At 35.2% G+C, this 17,746-nt stretch overlaps 2 protein-coding genes and 1 long non-coding RNA gene across 3 annotated transcripts; 2 read left to right on the top strand and 1 right to left on the bottom strand.

Moving 5' to 3' along the window:
- Positions 1 to 1,998: 1,998 nt before the first annotated feature.
- LOC136814074 (uncharacterized) lies at positions 1,999 to 3,228 on the top strand. Its single transcript, XM_067070573.1, has one exon. The coding sequence runs from the start codon at positions 1,999 to 2,001 to the stop codon at positions 3,226 to 3,228; it is 1,230 nt and encodes a 409-aa protein (XP_066926674.1).
- Positions 3,229 to 4,664: 1,436 nt separating this feature from the next.
- LOC136814073 (uncharacterized protein F54H12.2-like) lies at positions 4,665 to 5,978 on the top strand. The gene has a single exon (XM_067070572.1). The coding sequence runs from the start codon at positions 4,665 to 4,667 to the stop codon at positions 5,976 to 5,978; it is 1,314 nt and encodes a 437-aa protein (XP_066926673.1).
- Positions 5,979 to 6,858: 880 nt separating this feature from the next.
- LOC136814050 (uncharacterized) lies at positions 6,859 to 7,192 on the bottom strand. The gene is made up of 2 exons (XR_010847595.1): positions 7,124 to 7,192; positions 6,859 to 6,973 (listed from the first exon to the last, which is right to left on the bottom strand). It is a non-coding gene; the product is annotated as an uncharacterized lncRNA (long non-coding RNA).
- Between the last annotated feature and the right edge of the window lie 10,554 nt (positions 7,193 to 17,746).

The following is a 17,746-nucleotide window of genomic DNA, read 5'->3' as shown; positions in this document are numbered from 1 at the left end:
ACATCATGAATTTGATCATTTTGGATGACATGATGGACGAGGCTAGCAAGGACGAAAGAATTTCTCAGCTTTTCACACGCGGAAGACACGATAACCTTTCGGTTATTTATCTCACCCAAAATCTCTTTCATAAAAATCAAAGAAATATTAGTTTAAACTCTGACTATATCGTGGTGTTTAAGAACCCTAGAGATGCTTCTCAGATTGTCAATTTAGCGAGACAAGTTATGCCAGGTAATACAAAGTTTTTTGTTTGGGCATATCGCGATGCGACAAAGAAACCCTTCTCATACCTTTTCTTAGACGTCACACCAACAAGAGATGATCGTTTCAGAGTCAGCAGTAATATTTTCCCTCATGAACATCCACAGATTATGTATATTCCAAAAGGTATATAAAATGAATACACTCAAATCAATATCTCGCATTTTTGTCTTGACAGTTCACAAGTCAAGTCATTCTCATCGTTGTTTGGTAGACTGTTGACAACTCACAGATGTAGAGTAATTATGACAAGAAGAGTGCTGAAAAACAGTGATTATTTGAAATTGTTGCAGTGTTCATCAAAGCAGGATCGAATTCGCTTGCTGACAGGTGCAAAAAGTGAGCAAATCAACGCCATTTGTGACTGCATCAAAAATATACTTTTGGGTAATATCGAAATCACTCACTCACAAAAGAAAAAGCTTCTTCCTAAGAAGACCCTACTCAGAAAGCTCGCGGACAAGAAAACAAAAACTAAAGATCGCAAGAAACTGCTCATTCAGCAAGGCGGATCTGCTTTACTACCTATTCTACTTACCACCGTAGGTAGCGAACTGGTATCGTCAATACTACCAAAGATATTCCCGGGATGATCCCATTTGGAAAAAAATACGTTGTCATCACCGAAAAGGAATACAACATACTCAAAGATGCTAACAACAAGAACCAAAACCATCATAATAGCGTTTTGGATAGTGGTGATCATAGTGATTCGCGATTAAATACCAATGCCCCTGAAATTTTAAATCCAGAAAAGGTAGAGTTATTCAAAGCCGAAGCCAAAATGAAAGATGTATGGGACAAGTACAACATGTCAACTGATGAAAAAATTCGAAATTTCACCGAACAATTGAACAATCTTCAATCTAGATACGAGTCTCTAACAAAACCAAAACCTGTTGAGATTGTTTTAAACAAGAGCAACAACAAGAACAACAACAACAACAACAACAACAGCAGCAGTCTGAATCCTCAAACATCATCATCAACATCATCGCCGTCTACAGCACTCGACGAATTGAATATTATAGAGACCAATATTCTCAAAGGTCTACCCAAAACGAGTAAGACAAACGCACGGTTGATTATAGAACAGTTGAAAAAACACCCTGATATTATACGATGGGAAGCAAACGGTGACGTTTACTTTAAAAATTCGCGTATACCAAACACAAACTTTACAGACCTGCTGACTAACTCTGTTACGAATAGAGAGAGTTTATCCATTCCCATAATGGCACAGTCTGTTTTTACAAAGGCATTGTCAGATGCAAATGTAGCGGATACTTGGATTAAAAATAAGGAGCAAAAAAGGCTTTTGCAGACCTACAAAGGTCTACGCAATGAAAATCCATTTTCTCCTTCAGTAATAAAGTTACGTCGTGAATTTAGCAAAGATGGTGGTGGTGATGGTGGTCGTGCTGGATATGACTTTGATGACCAATATTCACATCCTAAGATAAAAAGACCCAAAAAGTGGGCCTCTTCAACCTAATGATTTATTACTTGTTAAATATATAATGTTTTATTATTCGCAAAGAAAATATAATATAAAAGAAAATCTATCAGACTTTTTGCTTCATTTGGTTTCGTAAGTGTGCTTGAGATGAGATCGCATCATCGACATCATGTGTAGTACGCCTCTCGCTTTAAGACTTCGAGATTTTTTCAAAAGATTTCGATGCATGATAGCTTGTTGCGGTTCTGGTATAACTATTGAAAATTCTCAAATTGATGGCAAGCCGAAAAAGAAAGCAGTCAACAATCAATAGTGAAAGCAATGATCGCGGTAGTGACTTCGTTCATAATCAAAGTACTGATGATGATGATCGAATACTTTATAAACTGTATTATTCTCTCGCTTCTCCAGCTTCTTTTTCCGGACTGGAGAAATTGTATAGAGAGGCTCGTAAGAATAGTGCTACGATATCAAGATCCAAAGTTAAGAGATGGTTGAGCTCACAATTGACTTATACTATTCACAGACCCGTGAGTAGACTTCGATTCGCGACGAGACCGGTTGTCGTTTACGACATTGATGAGCAATGGCAAATGGATTTGGTAGATTTAACCAAGTTGTCTAGGTACAACTCAGGTTTCAAATACCTTCTCACGTGTATTGATGTTTTGAGTAAATTCGCTTTCGTTCAGCCTCTAAAAACAAAAACTGGAAAAGAGCTGAATGTTGTTATGGAAAGAATGTTTCAACAACGCAAACCCAAACTCATTCACACCGATCAAGGTACAGAGTTTTTAAATACCCACGTGAAACGACTACTGAAAGAACACGGTGGCATCAAGTTGTTTTTCACGTATAGTGAAAGAAAAGCCAGCATTGTAGAGAGATTTAATCGCACCTTTAAAAACTTGATGTTCAAATACTTTACAAAGTATAATACTTATCGTTATATTGACGTCTTACAGGACATGGTTGAGAGATACAACAACTCTTATCATCGTTCCATCAAAATGAATCCTAGTGAGGTGACAAAAGAGAATGCTCCTCTAGCATGGGTGAACCTATACGAGAAAAGACTAAATAGCGGAAAAAGACAAGCGGAAGCTCGTCGTCGTCGCCGTCATAATCGTGTTTTGAAAATTGGACAGCATGTGCGAATAAGTATCGAAAGGACAGTCTTTCAAAAGCGATATGAACAATCATGGACAGAGGAGATTTTCATTATTACCCATGTTCTCGGCGGCAACGGTAGTCGAAGTCCGATAGTGTATAAATTGAAAGATCAAGCTGATGAGCCTTTAAAAGGAGTGTTTTATAGAGACGAATTGCAAACGGTGACTGAACCTCGAACGTATAGGATTGAAAAGATTTTGCGCAAAAAGAAGAACACGAGAGATGGTACGATATCTTATCTCGTAAAGTGGAAAGGATATTCTAACAAGTTTAACAGCTACGTATCAGAAAAGGATATTGAAGCTATTGGTGGTGGTGGTGAAATTATTTAATCATAATGGAAAAGTTTTACTTGGTTTTACCTAGCAATAGCTCTATGAAACTGTATCCTGAAAATACACTCGCTAATTTCAAAGTTAGTCTATCACAACCCGATCATGTTAAATGATCCCGACAAATGGGAAGTTGGACTTGCTGAAATTCGATTTCCAAATTCTTGGTACAATATTGATGAGGGAAAAAACTATTTTGAAAAGGACATTATTAATCCGACCAAAGAAGAGGTCAGTGGAATGTTTACGAATGAAAAGGGGAATATCGAAATGATCGCTCGGTTAGATGATAATGAAAAGACTGAAGTTGCATCTCCTGTAAATCTACCACTGTCATCAGCAGCATCAATTGAAGCATCAGAACCTCCCAAGAAAAAGACTAAAGATTGGCAACTCATTTCTCTTGTGTATCGTACGAGAATAACCTTACCTGCTGGACATTATGATAGCGCCAAGGACATTATCAATCCTCTCAACAAGAGCCAAAAGGGTATATTTCGCCCATTTCATTTCGAATATGATTCAGTCACAAAAAGAACTAAAGTCGATTTAAAAAAGAATTGCGTGATTCGATGGCAAAATTCTGACATTGCTAGATGTTTGGGATTTTTCCCTAATGGAGTTATCAAGAAGGAAGGAAAGACTATTTCACCTACTCTTTCGAGTGTACAAGACACAATTAGTTCAATATACGTATATATACGGACATTATTGAAAATCAACACGCTGGTGATGTGAAAGTTCCCTTATTGAGGATCATTCCTGTAACACAACCTAATGGTAAAGTGTGTTATGAAAATAATGACAAACCCTATTTTTTTTCCTGTCAATCGAGGACATATCGAAAAGATTAGCATCAATATAAGAGATGACACGGGTGAATTGGTACCATTTCAATCTGGTAAGGTGGTGGTGACGTTGCTATTCAAGCGAAAGTTGGCAAAGTTTTATGATTAAGTCATCATCATCGTCATCATCAATATGAAACGACTGTCTGCACCTCATTGGCAGTATGGTGGAACATCTATGCCCGCGTTTCATGGTGCATCGATTCAAAGAGGTCATGGTGCTATTGGCGGTATATTCAAAGGTTTGGCAAGATCTTATGCACCCGTCTTGAAAAGAACTCTGTTGACGGCAGGAAAGCAAGCGTTGCGAGCTATCCCTCAAGTTATCAAGGATGTGCGTCGAGGCAAGTCTCTCAAGAGATCGATTAAAGACAGGTCGTTACAAAGCATCAAATCCTTTGGGAGAACGTTCAAAAAGGAGCTAAATTCTCCTGCTGCCAAAGCTGCTCGTGTGAAAGCTAATCAGAGAGCACATAAAAGACGGCTACAGGAAATAAATCGTGCTATTCGCGACGGAACACTCAAACGTAGAGGTGGTCCTCTGAAAATTGCACCTTCAAAGCGAAAACGAAAAGACATTTTTTCTTGATGGATGACGAAAAAGATTATCAATCAGCTCATCAAGAGTGTGCTTTGTCTGATACAGACGTATTTACACCAGCTTTCGTTCAGACTGATATTAAACAGGGTGTTTATGAGGATGTTTATCCAATTTCTAAATTGAATGATAATGGACCTGTGGAATTTGTTGTGGAAAATGCGAGTGAGATGTTTCTCGATTTGGCGAATACTTATTTCAAATTTTCTTTAAAAATCGTGAAAGCGGATGGGGCAGATCTTGAGGAAGATGAAAAAGTTGCTCCTGTAAACTACATCTTTGGTGCTTTAGCGAGTCAGGTGGATGTGTCACTTGGTGGTGTCAGTGTTTCAACATCACACAACAACTATGCCTATCGCGCCTATGAGGAAGCACTACTAAACTATGCTAGAGATGCTAAGAAATCGCAGCTCACTATGGGGCTTTACGCTAAAGATCAGCACGGAAAATGTGCTGCACATGACCCCGATCAGAACACTACATTGAAACAAAGACAAGAATTTTTTGCTGAAAGCAAAGTGGTTGATCTCATTGGAAAAATTCACTCGGACATTTTCAATCAAGGAAAATTGATTTTGAATGGGTTGACGCTTAAAGTCACCTTGTTGAGAAATAAACCAGAGTTTATGCTTTTGTCTCCCGTTGCCAACGCTGACTATAAAGTCGTTATTACGGAGGCTATTATGTGTTTGAGAAAAGTACAACTAACCCCGCATAAATTTGAAGAAATTCAACGACGTTTGGAAAAAGAACAAGCGAATTATCCGTTGGATAGAATTGATATTCGTACGCATTCAGCTGCTACTGGTTTGTCATCTTTTGTTTGGCATAATGCTTATCAGGGGCAAATGCCTAGTAAAATTGTTGTCGGTGTCGTTGACAATTCCTCTTACGTGGGAAATTACAAAGAAAATCCGTTTAACTTTGCTCATCACTCTATTCGAAAGGTGGGTGTGTTTATCAATGGCGAGTCGCTACCCGGAAAACCTATCAGTGTAAACTTTACGAATGGTCAATACTTGGAAGGTTACAAAAGTTTATTTGATATTGCTGGTACGTTTGGTGCTGATGATGGGTCAGATATCACGAGAATAGACTATAAAAATGGCTACGCTTTGTTTGGTTTTGATATTTCTCAATCGCTCTGTAGAGGAGGACATCAGCAACCTAAACGTAGAGGTACCTTGAAAATCGAGTTGGAATTTCACCAAGCGTTGGCAAAAACTGCTACAGTAATTGTGTACTCACAATTTGAAAATACCATTTCTATTGATAAATACAGAAATGTCATCAAAGATTACTAAAGGATAATGAATACGAATGAACTTAGATGTATTTTGACCAAAGACCCTGTGACGAGAAGACATTTGCGAGATGTTTATGCTTTGGATCAATTTAAAGAGTTTGTCAAAGAAAACTCGCTTCTTGATGGACTATATATAGTGAATGATCAACCTATTCATAAACTTGGTAACCATTGGCTCTTAGTTTTTGTTGCTAAACGAAAAGTTGTATTTTTTGATAGTTTTGGAAGAGCTCCTCATTACTACAATATAACATTTGATAAACCGCAGACTGAAATCGAAAGAAATCCTGTTCAACTACAGTCATTATTCTCAAAAGTTTGCGGTGGATATGTCATTTATTTTGCTACTCAATTGTGCCGTGGTAAAAGATTGTCTGACATTGTAAAAAAATTTGATAGAACCGACCTATCTGCAAATGATCAAAAGATAGGACACTTTTTGTTAAAATATTTCCCAGGACATGGTAGTTTTTAGTAGTAAATGTTCAATTTATTGTAATTTATTTGTATTTATTCTGTTATTCTAAAATAATGTATAAAGAAATTTTCTTTCAAATATTCAAACCAATTTTTATCTCTTGAAAATTGTTCCTTGTTTTGAAGATGTCTCTTAAACTTTGCCGTTGATTGCTTGTTGAATTCCTCGATATCCATTTCATTCCACATGTGTTCAAACAGTTTCATTGTCGTATTGATAATGTGTTCTTTACATAAGACATGATGTTTTTGTGCTCCTCCTTCTTGGCATCCTTTGCACATTTCATTGACTGTCTCTGTTAAAGCATTAAAGCATTGATCATCCTTTCGGTGGTTTTATCGACAATTTCCATGAGATATTCTTCTCTTTCCATGAAGAACTTTGTTGCTTCTTTTTCCTCATCTGCTTTCAAATTTTGATCAATGTCCGATTGTGAGAGTGGTTGTGATCCAGAAGAAAAATCCATAATTTGCAAATATATTTGATTGCGGGAAGTAGTTGTTTCTGTGAAGAGTCTTAAAGAAATAAAGTAGTTCTCTATGAGTTCTAGAATATATGCTACTTTTCTTGCCCTACATTATTCATCAGCTATTATTGAAAAAAGACCCATACATATTTTAGATTGCGATAGATGTAGTATCAAGAAATAAGTGTGAAAAACATACCTATTAGCCTTGATAATTTCGAATCCAGTCTTCTAACAACTGATCGTCAGGCATTTCAATTATGTTCTCATGCTTTTTTCTTCTTGTGGTTTGACTGGATGATCTGAATCTGACTTCTGATCTTCTTCTTCTCGCCACTTGAAAGAACGATCAAATCAAAAATTCTTGAAGAGTTTTCCATTTTAATTTTAGTTAGCTTGCCTTCTTAATAAAACTTCGAAACGTATTTAAAAAATTCGATGAATGTAATTATTCTTTTTGTTTTGATTTGATTTAAAAACTATCGCTGCAATTTTTCTTTTTCATCTTATTCACTCATGCGTATAATAATACAACCGAACAAAAAATATAACAAACAATCATTAAGCATTTCAAATGAATAATTTTTCTTTCTTAATACAAAGAGATACATCGTGTGATAAATTCTATTTTAAAATTTTTGATTGTAAAATCTTCTTTTTCAATTCATTTACCCAGTGTTCATCATTTAAAAGTTCTTTTTTGCTCATATATATTTTATCGTCTAGATGGTTTTTCAAACGACACCTACGATTTGCTTCTTCTTCGTCAACCACTTTGATGAGGTTTGAGAATGCATCCTCTAAAAATTCTTTTGCTTCTGTCATCAGACAATAGTGATCTCGTTGGCTTGGGTAATCTTCCAAACATCCCTCACACATTTCTTTTTTCACGTCAAAAACTTTATTATTCATTTGTTCCAAAAACATCAGAATCATGTCATCTTTGTATTTCAATTGTTCTTTTCCTGATCTGATTTCATCTTTCTCGATTGTAGTTTCTGGTGGGGCTTGCATACCAGCAGTCGATGATGTTGCTGATTCTTTCTTCTTCTTCTTTTCTTGTTTGTGATTTGCTTCTTCCAAAATCTTTTCAAAATCTTCTTTTAGACATTTGATGTTGTTTCTTGATAAAATCACCAATTGACCAAAGTTTTGTTGGTTGGTATGATATTGGCGTAACGAGTAAATTGTCTTTCTTTTTCCTATTTTGTGTCTTGCAAATGTCGTGTTTATTTTTCTCTGCGAATCTTTATTATATTGTTGCCATTTATTGATGATATTTCGTGTAATTTCTTCTTCTGATAATTTTTCTTGATCAATCTTTACTTCTGCAACAGCTGACATGATTCAATTTTATGCTAGAGCTTGATATGTTTAGATAAACTTAATTTTTGAAATTTATAGACATCATGAGCACAATAGCCATTCATTTTTAGTTCGATCCATACCCCTTTTGTTTTAATATTATTGAGATAAAGTAAACACAATGCCTATTCATTTCTGCTCTAACACAATGCCTATTCATTTCTGCTCTAACACAATACCTATTCATTTCTGCTCTAACACAATACCTATTCATTTCTGCTCTAACACAATACCTATTCATTTCTGCTCATGTTAACAATACCCATTGTGTTCAAACTCTCCTATTCATGTTAACAATACCCATTCATTTCTATTCATGTTAACAATACCCATTGTGTTCAAACTCTCACTTTCTACCTACTAGCTTTGAANCCAAGTATGGGAGTAACCAGTAATAAAAAGTAAGTAATAAAAAATGTAGAATCTGTCTTGAAAATATAGATTAATACTAGCCGTCACTGGCGTCGCACCCGCCGAGGAGTAGATAAGCTGATTGTATCATAAGCCCTTTGGATGGTGGGGAAGGTAAAAAGATTTGATTTTTAAGCCCAAAGAACAAAACATTACCACTTGAAATGGTTAAAAACGATTTCCGATTGAATGAGGGGTCTATCATTTCCTAACTCCTTTCCAATCTTTAGTTATCTCATTTTTCCGTTTTGGTGACGTCATCAACTAAAAAAGCCTGAAAATTCAGCCAAATTTAAAAGTCATTTTCAAGCTTCCCACCCCTCCCATCTTATTCCCCATAGAATTTTAGATCCAATGAGGAGTCAACGATCTCTCAACTCCTGTTCAAACTCGAGATATCACATTTTGAAGTTTTCCCAAAACTGTGACATCATTTGGTCCCTTTACCTCTAACAGGGTGGCCAGCGATTTTAGTCATTGAAAATCAAGTATATTCAAGTACTTTTTGGAGCATTTTTGATTATTTTCAAGTATATCTTTGCTATTTTCAAGTACATATGGAGGTGCAAAATTCAAGTACATTCAAGTATATTTTGAACTTTACGTATGGTGCTTCGTTAGAATAGGGATATCCGGATCCTCAATTTGCCAGAAATTTTATGGGCTTCCCTTTCTTAAAAATATTATGACAAAATTGTGTGCACAAAATAATGTCACTGATGCCAGAATTATTTTGACATTTTCTCAAATTAAACAACAGATAAAAATGTGCTCTAGATACTAGTGGATTTATGACACCATGGCGTACAACAGCGGTTGTCTAGTTTCTAGAATTTTATTACTAACAGCTTACGCAGCAAGGTTGTCAAATCAGAAGATTTGGTTGCGAGCGAAATGGATAGAATTTCTTTTGCAATTCTAAGTAGTAGGAAGAAATTTTCCGATATTTCCAGAATGTTTTCTAGAGATTATCAGAAATATTTTCTTCAAATATCAAACTTCAAGACTTTTAAGACATTTCCAGTTCGAGCAGACGAAGAAACTGTGTAATTAAGAGTTTAGTCAATTCAGTCAAATCAAAAACTTTGCTGAAAAATTGACATTTTCCCAATTTTCAACTTCTTATTTCTAGAATCATTTCCCTATGGCTCACTGCTCCCATAAGGTTTATTTTCTAGCAAGAGTTTTTAACATAGAAAATTGGGGAGCACTTTTCATGTAGCACTTTTCATGTCACTACCTTTCAAACTTTTCAAAAATAACAACAACAATTTTAGATAGGTCCTGATATTAGTGGGTTTCATGATTACTTGGAGGACCCATCATGGTTGGGTCCGACAAAGAAAATTTTGAAAAATAGGGATTCAAAGATTTGCTAAAACCATCAATTTCAAGGGTCTAGAAAGAAATTTCCTGACTTTTCCCTGACTTTTGCAGAATTTTACAAAAGTTCCCTGACTTTTCCATGTTTTTGACTTTTTCTAAAAATAGCCCTTTTTCCAGGTTTTCCCTGACCGCTTTAGCATTAGCCTGCACAATTAATTTACCATGGGCTCCATTTTTCAGCAGTAGCTTGATTTGCAAATATCAGATATCCATTTAGCAGAAAAAGAGTGGAAATGTGCACATTGAATATATTCTTTCAATACATGCTCTAAAGGCTAGATTTTTGAAATTCTCAATGAGGGTTATCTTGCAGTTAATAACTTGAGCTGAAGAATATCTAAGATTCTGCTTTTACTTTTTTTCATTTTTTGTATGCTCCAAAGGCTAGATTTTCGAAATTCTCAATGAGGGTTATCTTGCAGTAAATAACTTGAGCTGAAGAATATCTAAGATTCTGCTTTTACTTTTTTTCATTTTTTGTATGCCCATATAAGGTTCATTTTTTTTAAAAAATCCATATCAAATAGGTTAAGTGAATAAGACCAACCAAGAATGTCTAACCTTACAAATAGGGTACAATACATTGTTATCAGGAGGACCCACCATGGTTGGGTCCGAATAGAAAATTTTGGAAAATTTATACTTCAAAACAGCCTGTAAGAGCCCTGGAAATAGAATAGTGAGAGCCACTATGTTCTAAAAGTATCCTTCGTGTGCACAGAGTTGTTAAAAGCAAACTAAATTTTTTAAATGATCAATTAGGTCCATAAGATCACAAAAACGAGTGGTGAGAAAAATTTTGACCATTTTGCTGGTCTCCATGTGACGTCATCACTTTTGCTGGGGCTTGAAAATGAAAGTGAAAATTAGAAGCTCATATATGGCTCAAATGAAAAATATTTATCCAAGGATTCCAAAAAATATCACAACGTATACCTGAAAATCAATATTTGAGAAGCTATGAAGGAAAATAACTTGAAAAATGACGTTATCGATGACGTCATCGACAATAAAAAAATCGTCGAAATCGATAAATTTTCGTTTCGTTTGAAAGAGGACCATCTAGTGAACAAAAAATATTACTACAAAAAAATCTGAATTACTCCTTAAAAGCCCCTGTCAGCAAATTTGTAATTCATCAAATTTGCCTGTGAAAGGTTAGCTTCGGGCACGCCCAGGAATCTTTAAAAAGCTTGAGAGTCAAGTCAAACGCATTTCACAGAATAATTTCCTATCAAGTGAAATTCAAGGCTTTCAGTAGTAATATTTTTTGTTCCCAAGCAGGTCCTCTTTCAAATGAAACAAAAATTTTTCGATTTCGACGATTTTTTAATTACCGATGACGTCATCGATGACGTCATTTTTGAGCTATTTTCCTTCATAGCTTCTCAAATATTGATTTTCAGGTATATGTTGTGATATTTTTTGGAATCCTTGGATAAATATCTTTCATTTGAGCCATATATGAGCTTCTAATTTTCACTTTCATTTTCAAGCCCCAGCAAAAGTGATGACGTCACATGAGGACCAGCAAAATGGTCAAAATTTTTCTCACCACTTGTTTTTGTGATCTTATAGACCTAATTGATCATTTAAAAAAATTAGTTTGCTTTTAACAAGTCTGTGCACACGAAGAACATTGTAGCTCTCACTATTGCTAAAATTTCTACGATTAAAGTAATCTATATTAAAACCATACAGAGTTATTGACAAACCTTTTTTACAAAACCCCCTGGAAATTTTCAACATCAGCTTACCACTTAGATATTGAGTTTTCACCCCCTGGAAAATTCTTTTTTTGTTGATTTTCTGAAACAAGAGGTTGGAAAAAACCTGTAAAGTTTTATTGACCCCTGGAAATCTTCATAAAGCCCCTTGGAAATTTTTTGAAAATACAAAAAAAAACCTTGGAAAAAAGGGTTGAAAGACCCCTGAAAAGTTCGTCAATACCCCTGTAGGGACTGAAAATGGAATAGCCCAATACTAGTAAGAGGATCAGGAAATGTATATAATTTGAACCCTTTGAAAAAACTTTCATCTTTGAAAGAGATTGCTATAAACCTCGATCGATTGTCTTTAAGGGAAACTAATTTTGTAAATAAGTACCGGTCAAAATTGAAAAAATGGTGGTTTGTCAAAATTAATATCCATTGCCTTTACCCAAAATCGCCCCTCTTTTTAATCAAATTGCCCAAAATCTGATACAAATAAGAAGTTTTGCCAAAAAAGTATCTTTATTTTGAGACAGCCTAGAAAAAATCAACTTAAGAAGTATGTTATCTCCTTTTAGATCCATCAAATCCCAGAAGTTGACATAAATCTCTCAGGTAAGTTTAAATACCTTCTTTTCTTTTCCTGACTTCTTTTGTTCCTTTTTATTTTTAGCCTTTGATTTGACAATCTTTGCTTTCTTTGGTGTTTTCCTCTTTGGTGTTTTGGATTTCTGCAAAAAAGAAAAGAAAAGGGATAAGATAAATCTCTTTTCAAAAGAATTTCAGAGAGGCAAAAAAATGTTAAAAAATTTGTATCGTCTGGATGGTGGTACAGAGAGGCAAAAAAGTTCTTATAAAAAAGTGTATTTCTTTTCCCGCCAAATCATCCCTTTCTGATACCATTGGTCATTACGAAGATAATAATATTCTATATTTTTTCCAGGTCGAACGTAAATCGAGAGCAAAATACTACCGGAGATGAAGCTGAAGCCGCAAGGCTGAAGAAATAAAATTACATACCGCTTTCGCTTTAGTTGTTTCTTCTTCCTCTGGTTCTGTGTCCGTATCTGATGAGACCACCTCTTTGTTTTGAGTTTTCTCCCACTCCAACTCGAAACCATTGAGTTCCTCCTTGGTATCTAAAATGTAAAAAATAGACCAAAGTATGAGTTAAATTAATTCTATTTTTAGTGGGAAAAATACTTTTTGAGCATGAAATTTTCAAGTCAGAGTCCTATGAGGTAACAAGAGTTCCTAAGGAAACTATTAGCTTAGTCATAGCCCGGGGTCCACTTAAAGCTTTTTTATAGACTGGATGGCAGTTCAGCCAAAAGTAGACTCTAGTCTAGCTTAGTCACAAACGTTTTTTGGCCATTTTGAGCCTCATTGTTCTTATACTTTAAGCGTACAAACTTTCGCGAAATTCACGACATTTACTTTCGCGAATTTAACTAAAAAATATTTTTCGCAAGCATGAACTTTCGCGAATCAAGACGTAAAATTGAGAATTTTCACATGAAAAAATTGCTTAGATAGGGACAAATACTTTTGTCCTTAGACTTATTAGTCTTTTAGCAGGCTAAAAATGCCATAAAAGTTACATTTTATTTAAAGTTTTAAAGATTTTCTATTTTGTCAAGAATTTTTCGAGAGCATAATTTTCGCGAATGGCCCTTCCTAGAATTTTTAAAGACATTTCCTTTCGCGAAAAGGACCAAATTCGCGAAAATCGCGAAAGTTTGTACGCCTAAAGTATGAAAAAGAGTGTATTTTACGTTTAGGATAGACCATGAACATATAAACGACTGGACATCCATCTCCTTTGTCTTTTTGAAGATAACACAGCTAGCTTCGTTGCCGCCTCGTTAAAAGTATAAATGAAACAATAGATTTTGATGATATACCACTTGGGAATAGCTTGCTAACAACGTCAAAACTTCGACAAAAGTCTCTGTTGTTCTACTCTTCTCAAGTCTTTTATCTATATCATAACAAAGATAACAGAGGCAAAATCATCGTCAGCTTGTCAAAACTCCGACTAATATTTCTAAATTTTGACTTAAAAGTGTCTAATAATTTTAGAGAGTGTCACATTCTAATTTCTATATTCTTATTACACAGGCTCTCAACTTTGGCAAGCTATTTTTTTCAAGTCATAAAAAAAATTATTGGAGAGACAAAAGGGATTCAAAAGTATACACGCAGTTGAAATTCTGCATTTCAGAGTTGAAAATATTGATAAAATATATTACAAACTTGTTAAAAAATTCGAAAATAATTTTTTTGTGCATTAGGAGTAATGTTCAAGCTCTATCAATCCTTTTACCTACATAATTCAAAGAAATAAAATTATGACGGAATATTGTCGGATTTTTCATACCAATTTTGAAATACAGGCGGCAACGAAGCTCGCTTCAAAGAGACAATAAAAGATAGATGTCCAGTCGTTTATATGTTCATGGATAGACGTAGCCTAAAATGTTGCTACTAAAAAATCTAGCATCGTACAACAAGAACTGGAATTGTTTTGTGCCTACCTCTCATTGCTAGAACCTTTCCATCCAAAACTTCTTTGGTGTTGATCCTGATACGGCAGGTCTCTCCTCTGATTACCCATTTCAATTGGTCCGTACTTTTAATTACGGTGGTACCATCAATTGCAAAAAAAATCAAAGTAAATTGAGGTAATTTATCCTCCACAGTTCTAACACGTGTACTAGGCATGATCAATAATATAGTAAATCTCTTATTATCACTTCGTAAAAGCTTTGAGACAAGTGAATAAATCGGAAATTCGAACTCTTTTATAGTGAGATGAATTGTAAATCGGAAACATTTCGAATAGTTCGCAACATTTTATTACGTCACATTTGACAGTTCGTTAATTAACGATATTCTCAAATGTTCGATTCGAATCTTAAGAAAACGTCACTTAAATGTAGTATTATGTAGCGTCAAAACAGAATCTGTTGACGTTCTTATAAGTTGTGTAATTATGAGTTAATAACTACAAAACTGAATGCTCATAAAAAAGGATAATGTTATGTAATATAGTCGAACGTGCGCACCGCACTGGGCTCAACTTCAGATTTTCCCGTTATTAGAAGGCCCAATTGTAACATTTCAAATATTTAGTATTAGGTAGCAAATATACTTTGTCCGTTTTGGCTGAAATTTGGTACACTTGTTCCTTGGGTGAATACCTGGGGGTGTTTTTATCTTAATTTTTTCATTTTTTTATGTGCGTTAGAATAGTGTCCTCGTCCTAAGAGCCTTTCAAAATAAATAACTTAGGAGAAATTTCCTCAAACCTTTTGTGGCTTTTGTTCACACGTTGCTCTGAAAAATTAATTTCCCACAATTTATCATATACGAAAATTGATTTTAAAATTTATCAAGATATTAAAGTTTTCTTGGGTTCACAAATGTTTACATATATCCCTATTCTTAAAGTCTACCATCATAGCTTTACAGTCACTATCCACAGACAAGTTAAAATATCCCGATCAAAGGGTCTGACAATTGTGAGATCAGCCAATCTCCGAACTCTGCTCAATGGCACATAAACAAAACTCAAATTGATTCTTTTCACTCCTTTTGGAGGGATTAAATCAATTATTATTTTGTTTAATGTTTGTCCTTGACTCTTATGGGCAGTGCAGGAAAAAGCAGGAACAAGCGGAAAGTGGTTTCGTTTAACAGCAATGCTCTTTTTTCCAGATTTGATGGAAAACGAACCATGCACAGGAAAAACAGGAACATGACTTTGTTTTAATCCATTCAATGGATTCAACGATATGTCGTTAAATTCAACGACAACATATGGTAGAGATTCTTTCAAAGAAATAATGCCAGATGAGTTTTGGCGATATATTTGTTGGTAATGGGATAGATCTTACAACCCCGGTAGCGCCATTGGTCAAGCCTAGTTCTGTTGAAATATTCCTCGTCAGAAAAACTGGCATGCCATTAAATAATGGTAGCTGACCAAGAAGACCATCTGTCTTTGTACTTGGGAGTGATTCCATTGTGCTTTTATCTTTCTCGTCCAAAGGTAATCATGGTAAAATTAAACTAACAGGGCCAATACACTAACTATACAAGTCTATATTAAAACCCTGAGTGAAATAAAATGCTAAATGTAGTTTTGATAATAATAATAATAATACAAACAAAGTTAAAAAAAAGAAAATAAAGGAAATTAAAATATGTCAATTTCTCCGTGTAACAAGGACACGGTTTCTTGTTCTTCTTCTTCTTTTTCTTCAATTTTTGCTTGTTTTAGTTGAAATTTCAACTGCTCATTTGCTGCACGAAGTTGACGGTTGCACTTCGCTAAATAGGCAAGATCTTTACTAAATTTGGTGAAGGTATCTTGCATGTTATTGATTAGTTGTTCCACATTCATAGAAACATTACTAATTTTTGATGGAGTAGTTGATTCCAGAAGTCTCCTTTTTTTAGTAGGCGTTGCGTTGCCGGAAAAAGAAGAGCTGCTTGCTGGTGTATCCAAAAAGGTTTTTGGTCGTGACTCGGCGTCGGTTGTTGTTGTATTAGACATATTATGTTTAGTATTGAGTGTTTTTATATCTGAAAAGATGAAACATTCCATTAGGCAATTATTAAATATTTGCATACAACAATATAAACTTACTGTTACTGGGTAACTATTGAAGAATTGAAAATTTAAAAAATTAAAAAAACCCCGAAAAAACATGATGATAATATACTTTCTAATGAATGAAATATTCGCTAGAAAATCGTTAAAAATTAAGCAAAAATAAAAATTATATGAAAATTTATGAAAAAACTCATTTGATTAGATTTATGATGGAGTAATTGATTCTAGAAGTCTCCTTTTTTTAGTAAGCGCTACGTTGCCGGAAAAAGAAGAGCTGCTTGCTGGTTATCCAAAAAAGTGTATTTTAATATCTGAAAAGATGAAACATATTATTAAAAAATTTGCATACAACAATATAAACTTACTGTTTACTGCCAAATTTCAGCCAAATTTGACCATTTTTGCAGTCTCCAGGCTGCCCCAAAGTCTTAGCCTCGTTTTGGCGAAAAACTCGTCCCCAGGCCCCAAAAATCAAAATTTTCAAAAAATGAAAAAAACACCCCCAGATATTCACCCAAGGAACAAGTGTGCCAAATTTCAGCCAAATCGGACCGTTTTTAAAGTCTCCAAGCTGCCAGCCTGTTTTGGTGAAAAACTCGTCCCCCAGGCCCCAAAAATCAAAATTTTCAAAAATGGAAAAACACCCCCAGATATTCACCCAAGGAACAAGTGTGCCAAATTTCAGCCAAATCCGACCTTTTTTGAAGTGTCCAGGCTGCCCCAAAGTTTTAGCCTCGTTTTGGCGAAAACTCGTCCCCAGGCCCCAAAAATCAAAATTTTCGAAAAATGAAGAAAACACCCCCAGATATTCACCCAAGGAACAAGTGTGCCAAATTTCAGTCAAATCCGACCTTTTTTGAAGTGTCCAGGCTGCCCCAAAGTTTTAGCCTCGTTTTGGCGAAAAACTCGTCCCCAGGCCCCAAAAATCAAAATTTTCGAAAAATGAAGAAAACACCCCCAGATATTCACCCAAGGAACAAGTGTGCCAAATTTCAGCCAAATCCGACCTTTTTTGAAGTGTCCAGGCTGCCCCAAAGTTTTAGCCTCGTTTTGGCGAAAAACTCGTCCCCAGGCCCCAAAAATCAAAATTTTCAAAAAATGAAAAAAACACCCCCAGATATTCACCCAAGGAACAAGTGTGCCAAATTTCAGCCAAATCCGACCTTTTTGAAGTGTCCAGGCTGCCCCAAAGTTTTAGCCTCGTTTTGGCGAAAAACTCGTCCCCAGGCCCCAAAAATCAAAATTTTCAAAAAATGAAAAAAACACCCCCAGATATTCACCCAAGGAACAAGTGTGCCAAATTTCAGCCAAATCCGACCTTTTTTGA

Source organism: Clytia hemisphaerica, unplaced genomic scaffold (assembly GCF_902728285.1).
Source record: "Clytia hemisphaerica strain Z4C2 unplaced genomic scaffold, Clytia hemisphaerica genome assembly, whole genome shotgun sequence".
Lineage (NCBI taxonomy): Eukaryota > Metazoa > Cnidaria > Hydrozoa > Leptothecata > Clytiidae > Clytia > Clytia hemisphaerica.
Note: the sequence above shows the minus strand (reverse complement) of the source record. Positions and strands in the feature narration are given on the sequence as shown.

Excerpts from the sequence above, each read along its gene's own strand:
- LOC136814073 (XM_067070572.1), top strand. The coding sequence starts at position 4,665 with ATGGATGACGAAAAAGATTATCAATCAGCTCATCAAGAGTGTGCTTTG.
- LOC136814074 (XM_067070573.1), top strand. The coding sequence starts at position 1,999 with ATGGCAAGCCGAAAAAGAAAGCAGTCAACAATCAATAGTGAAAGCAAT.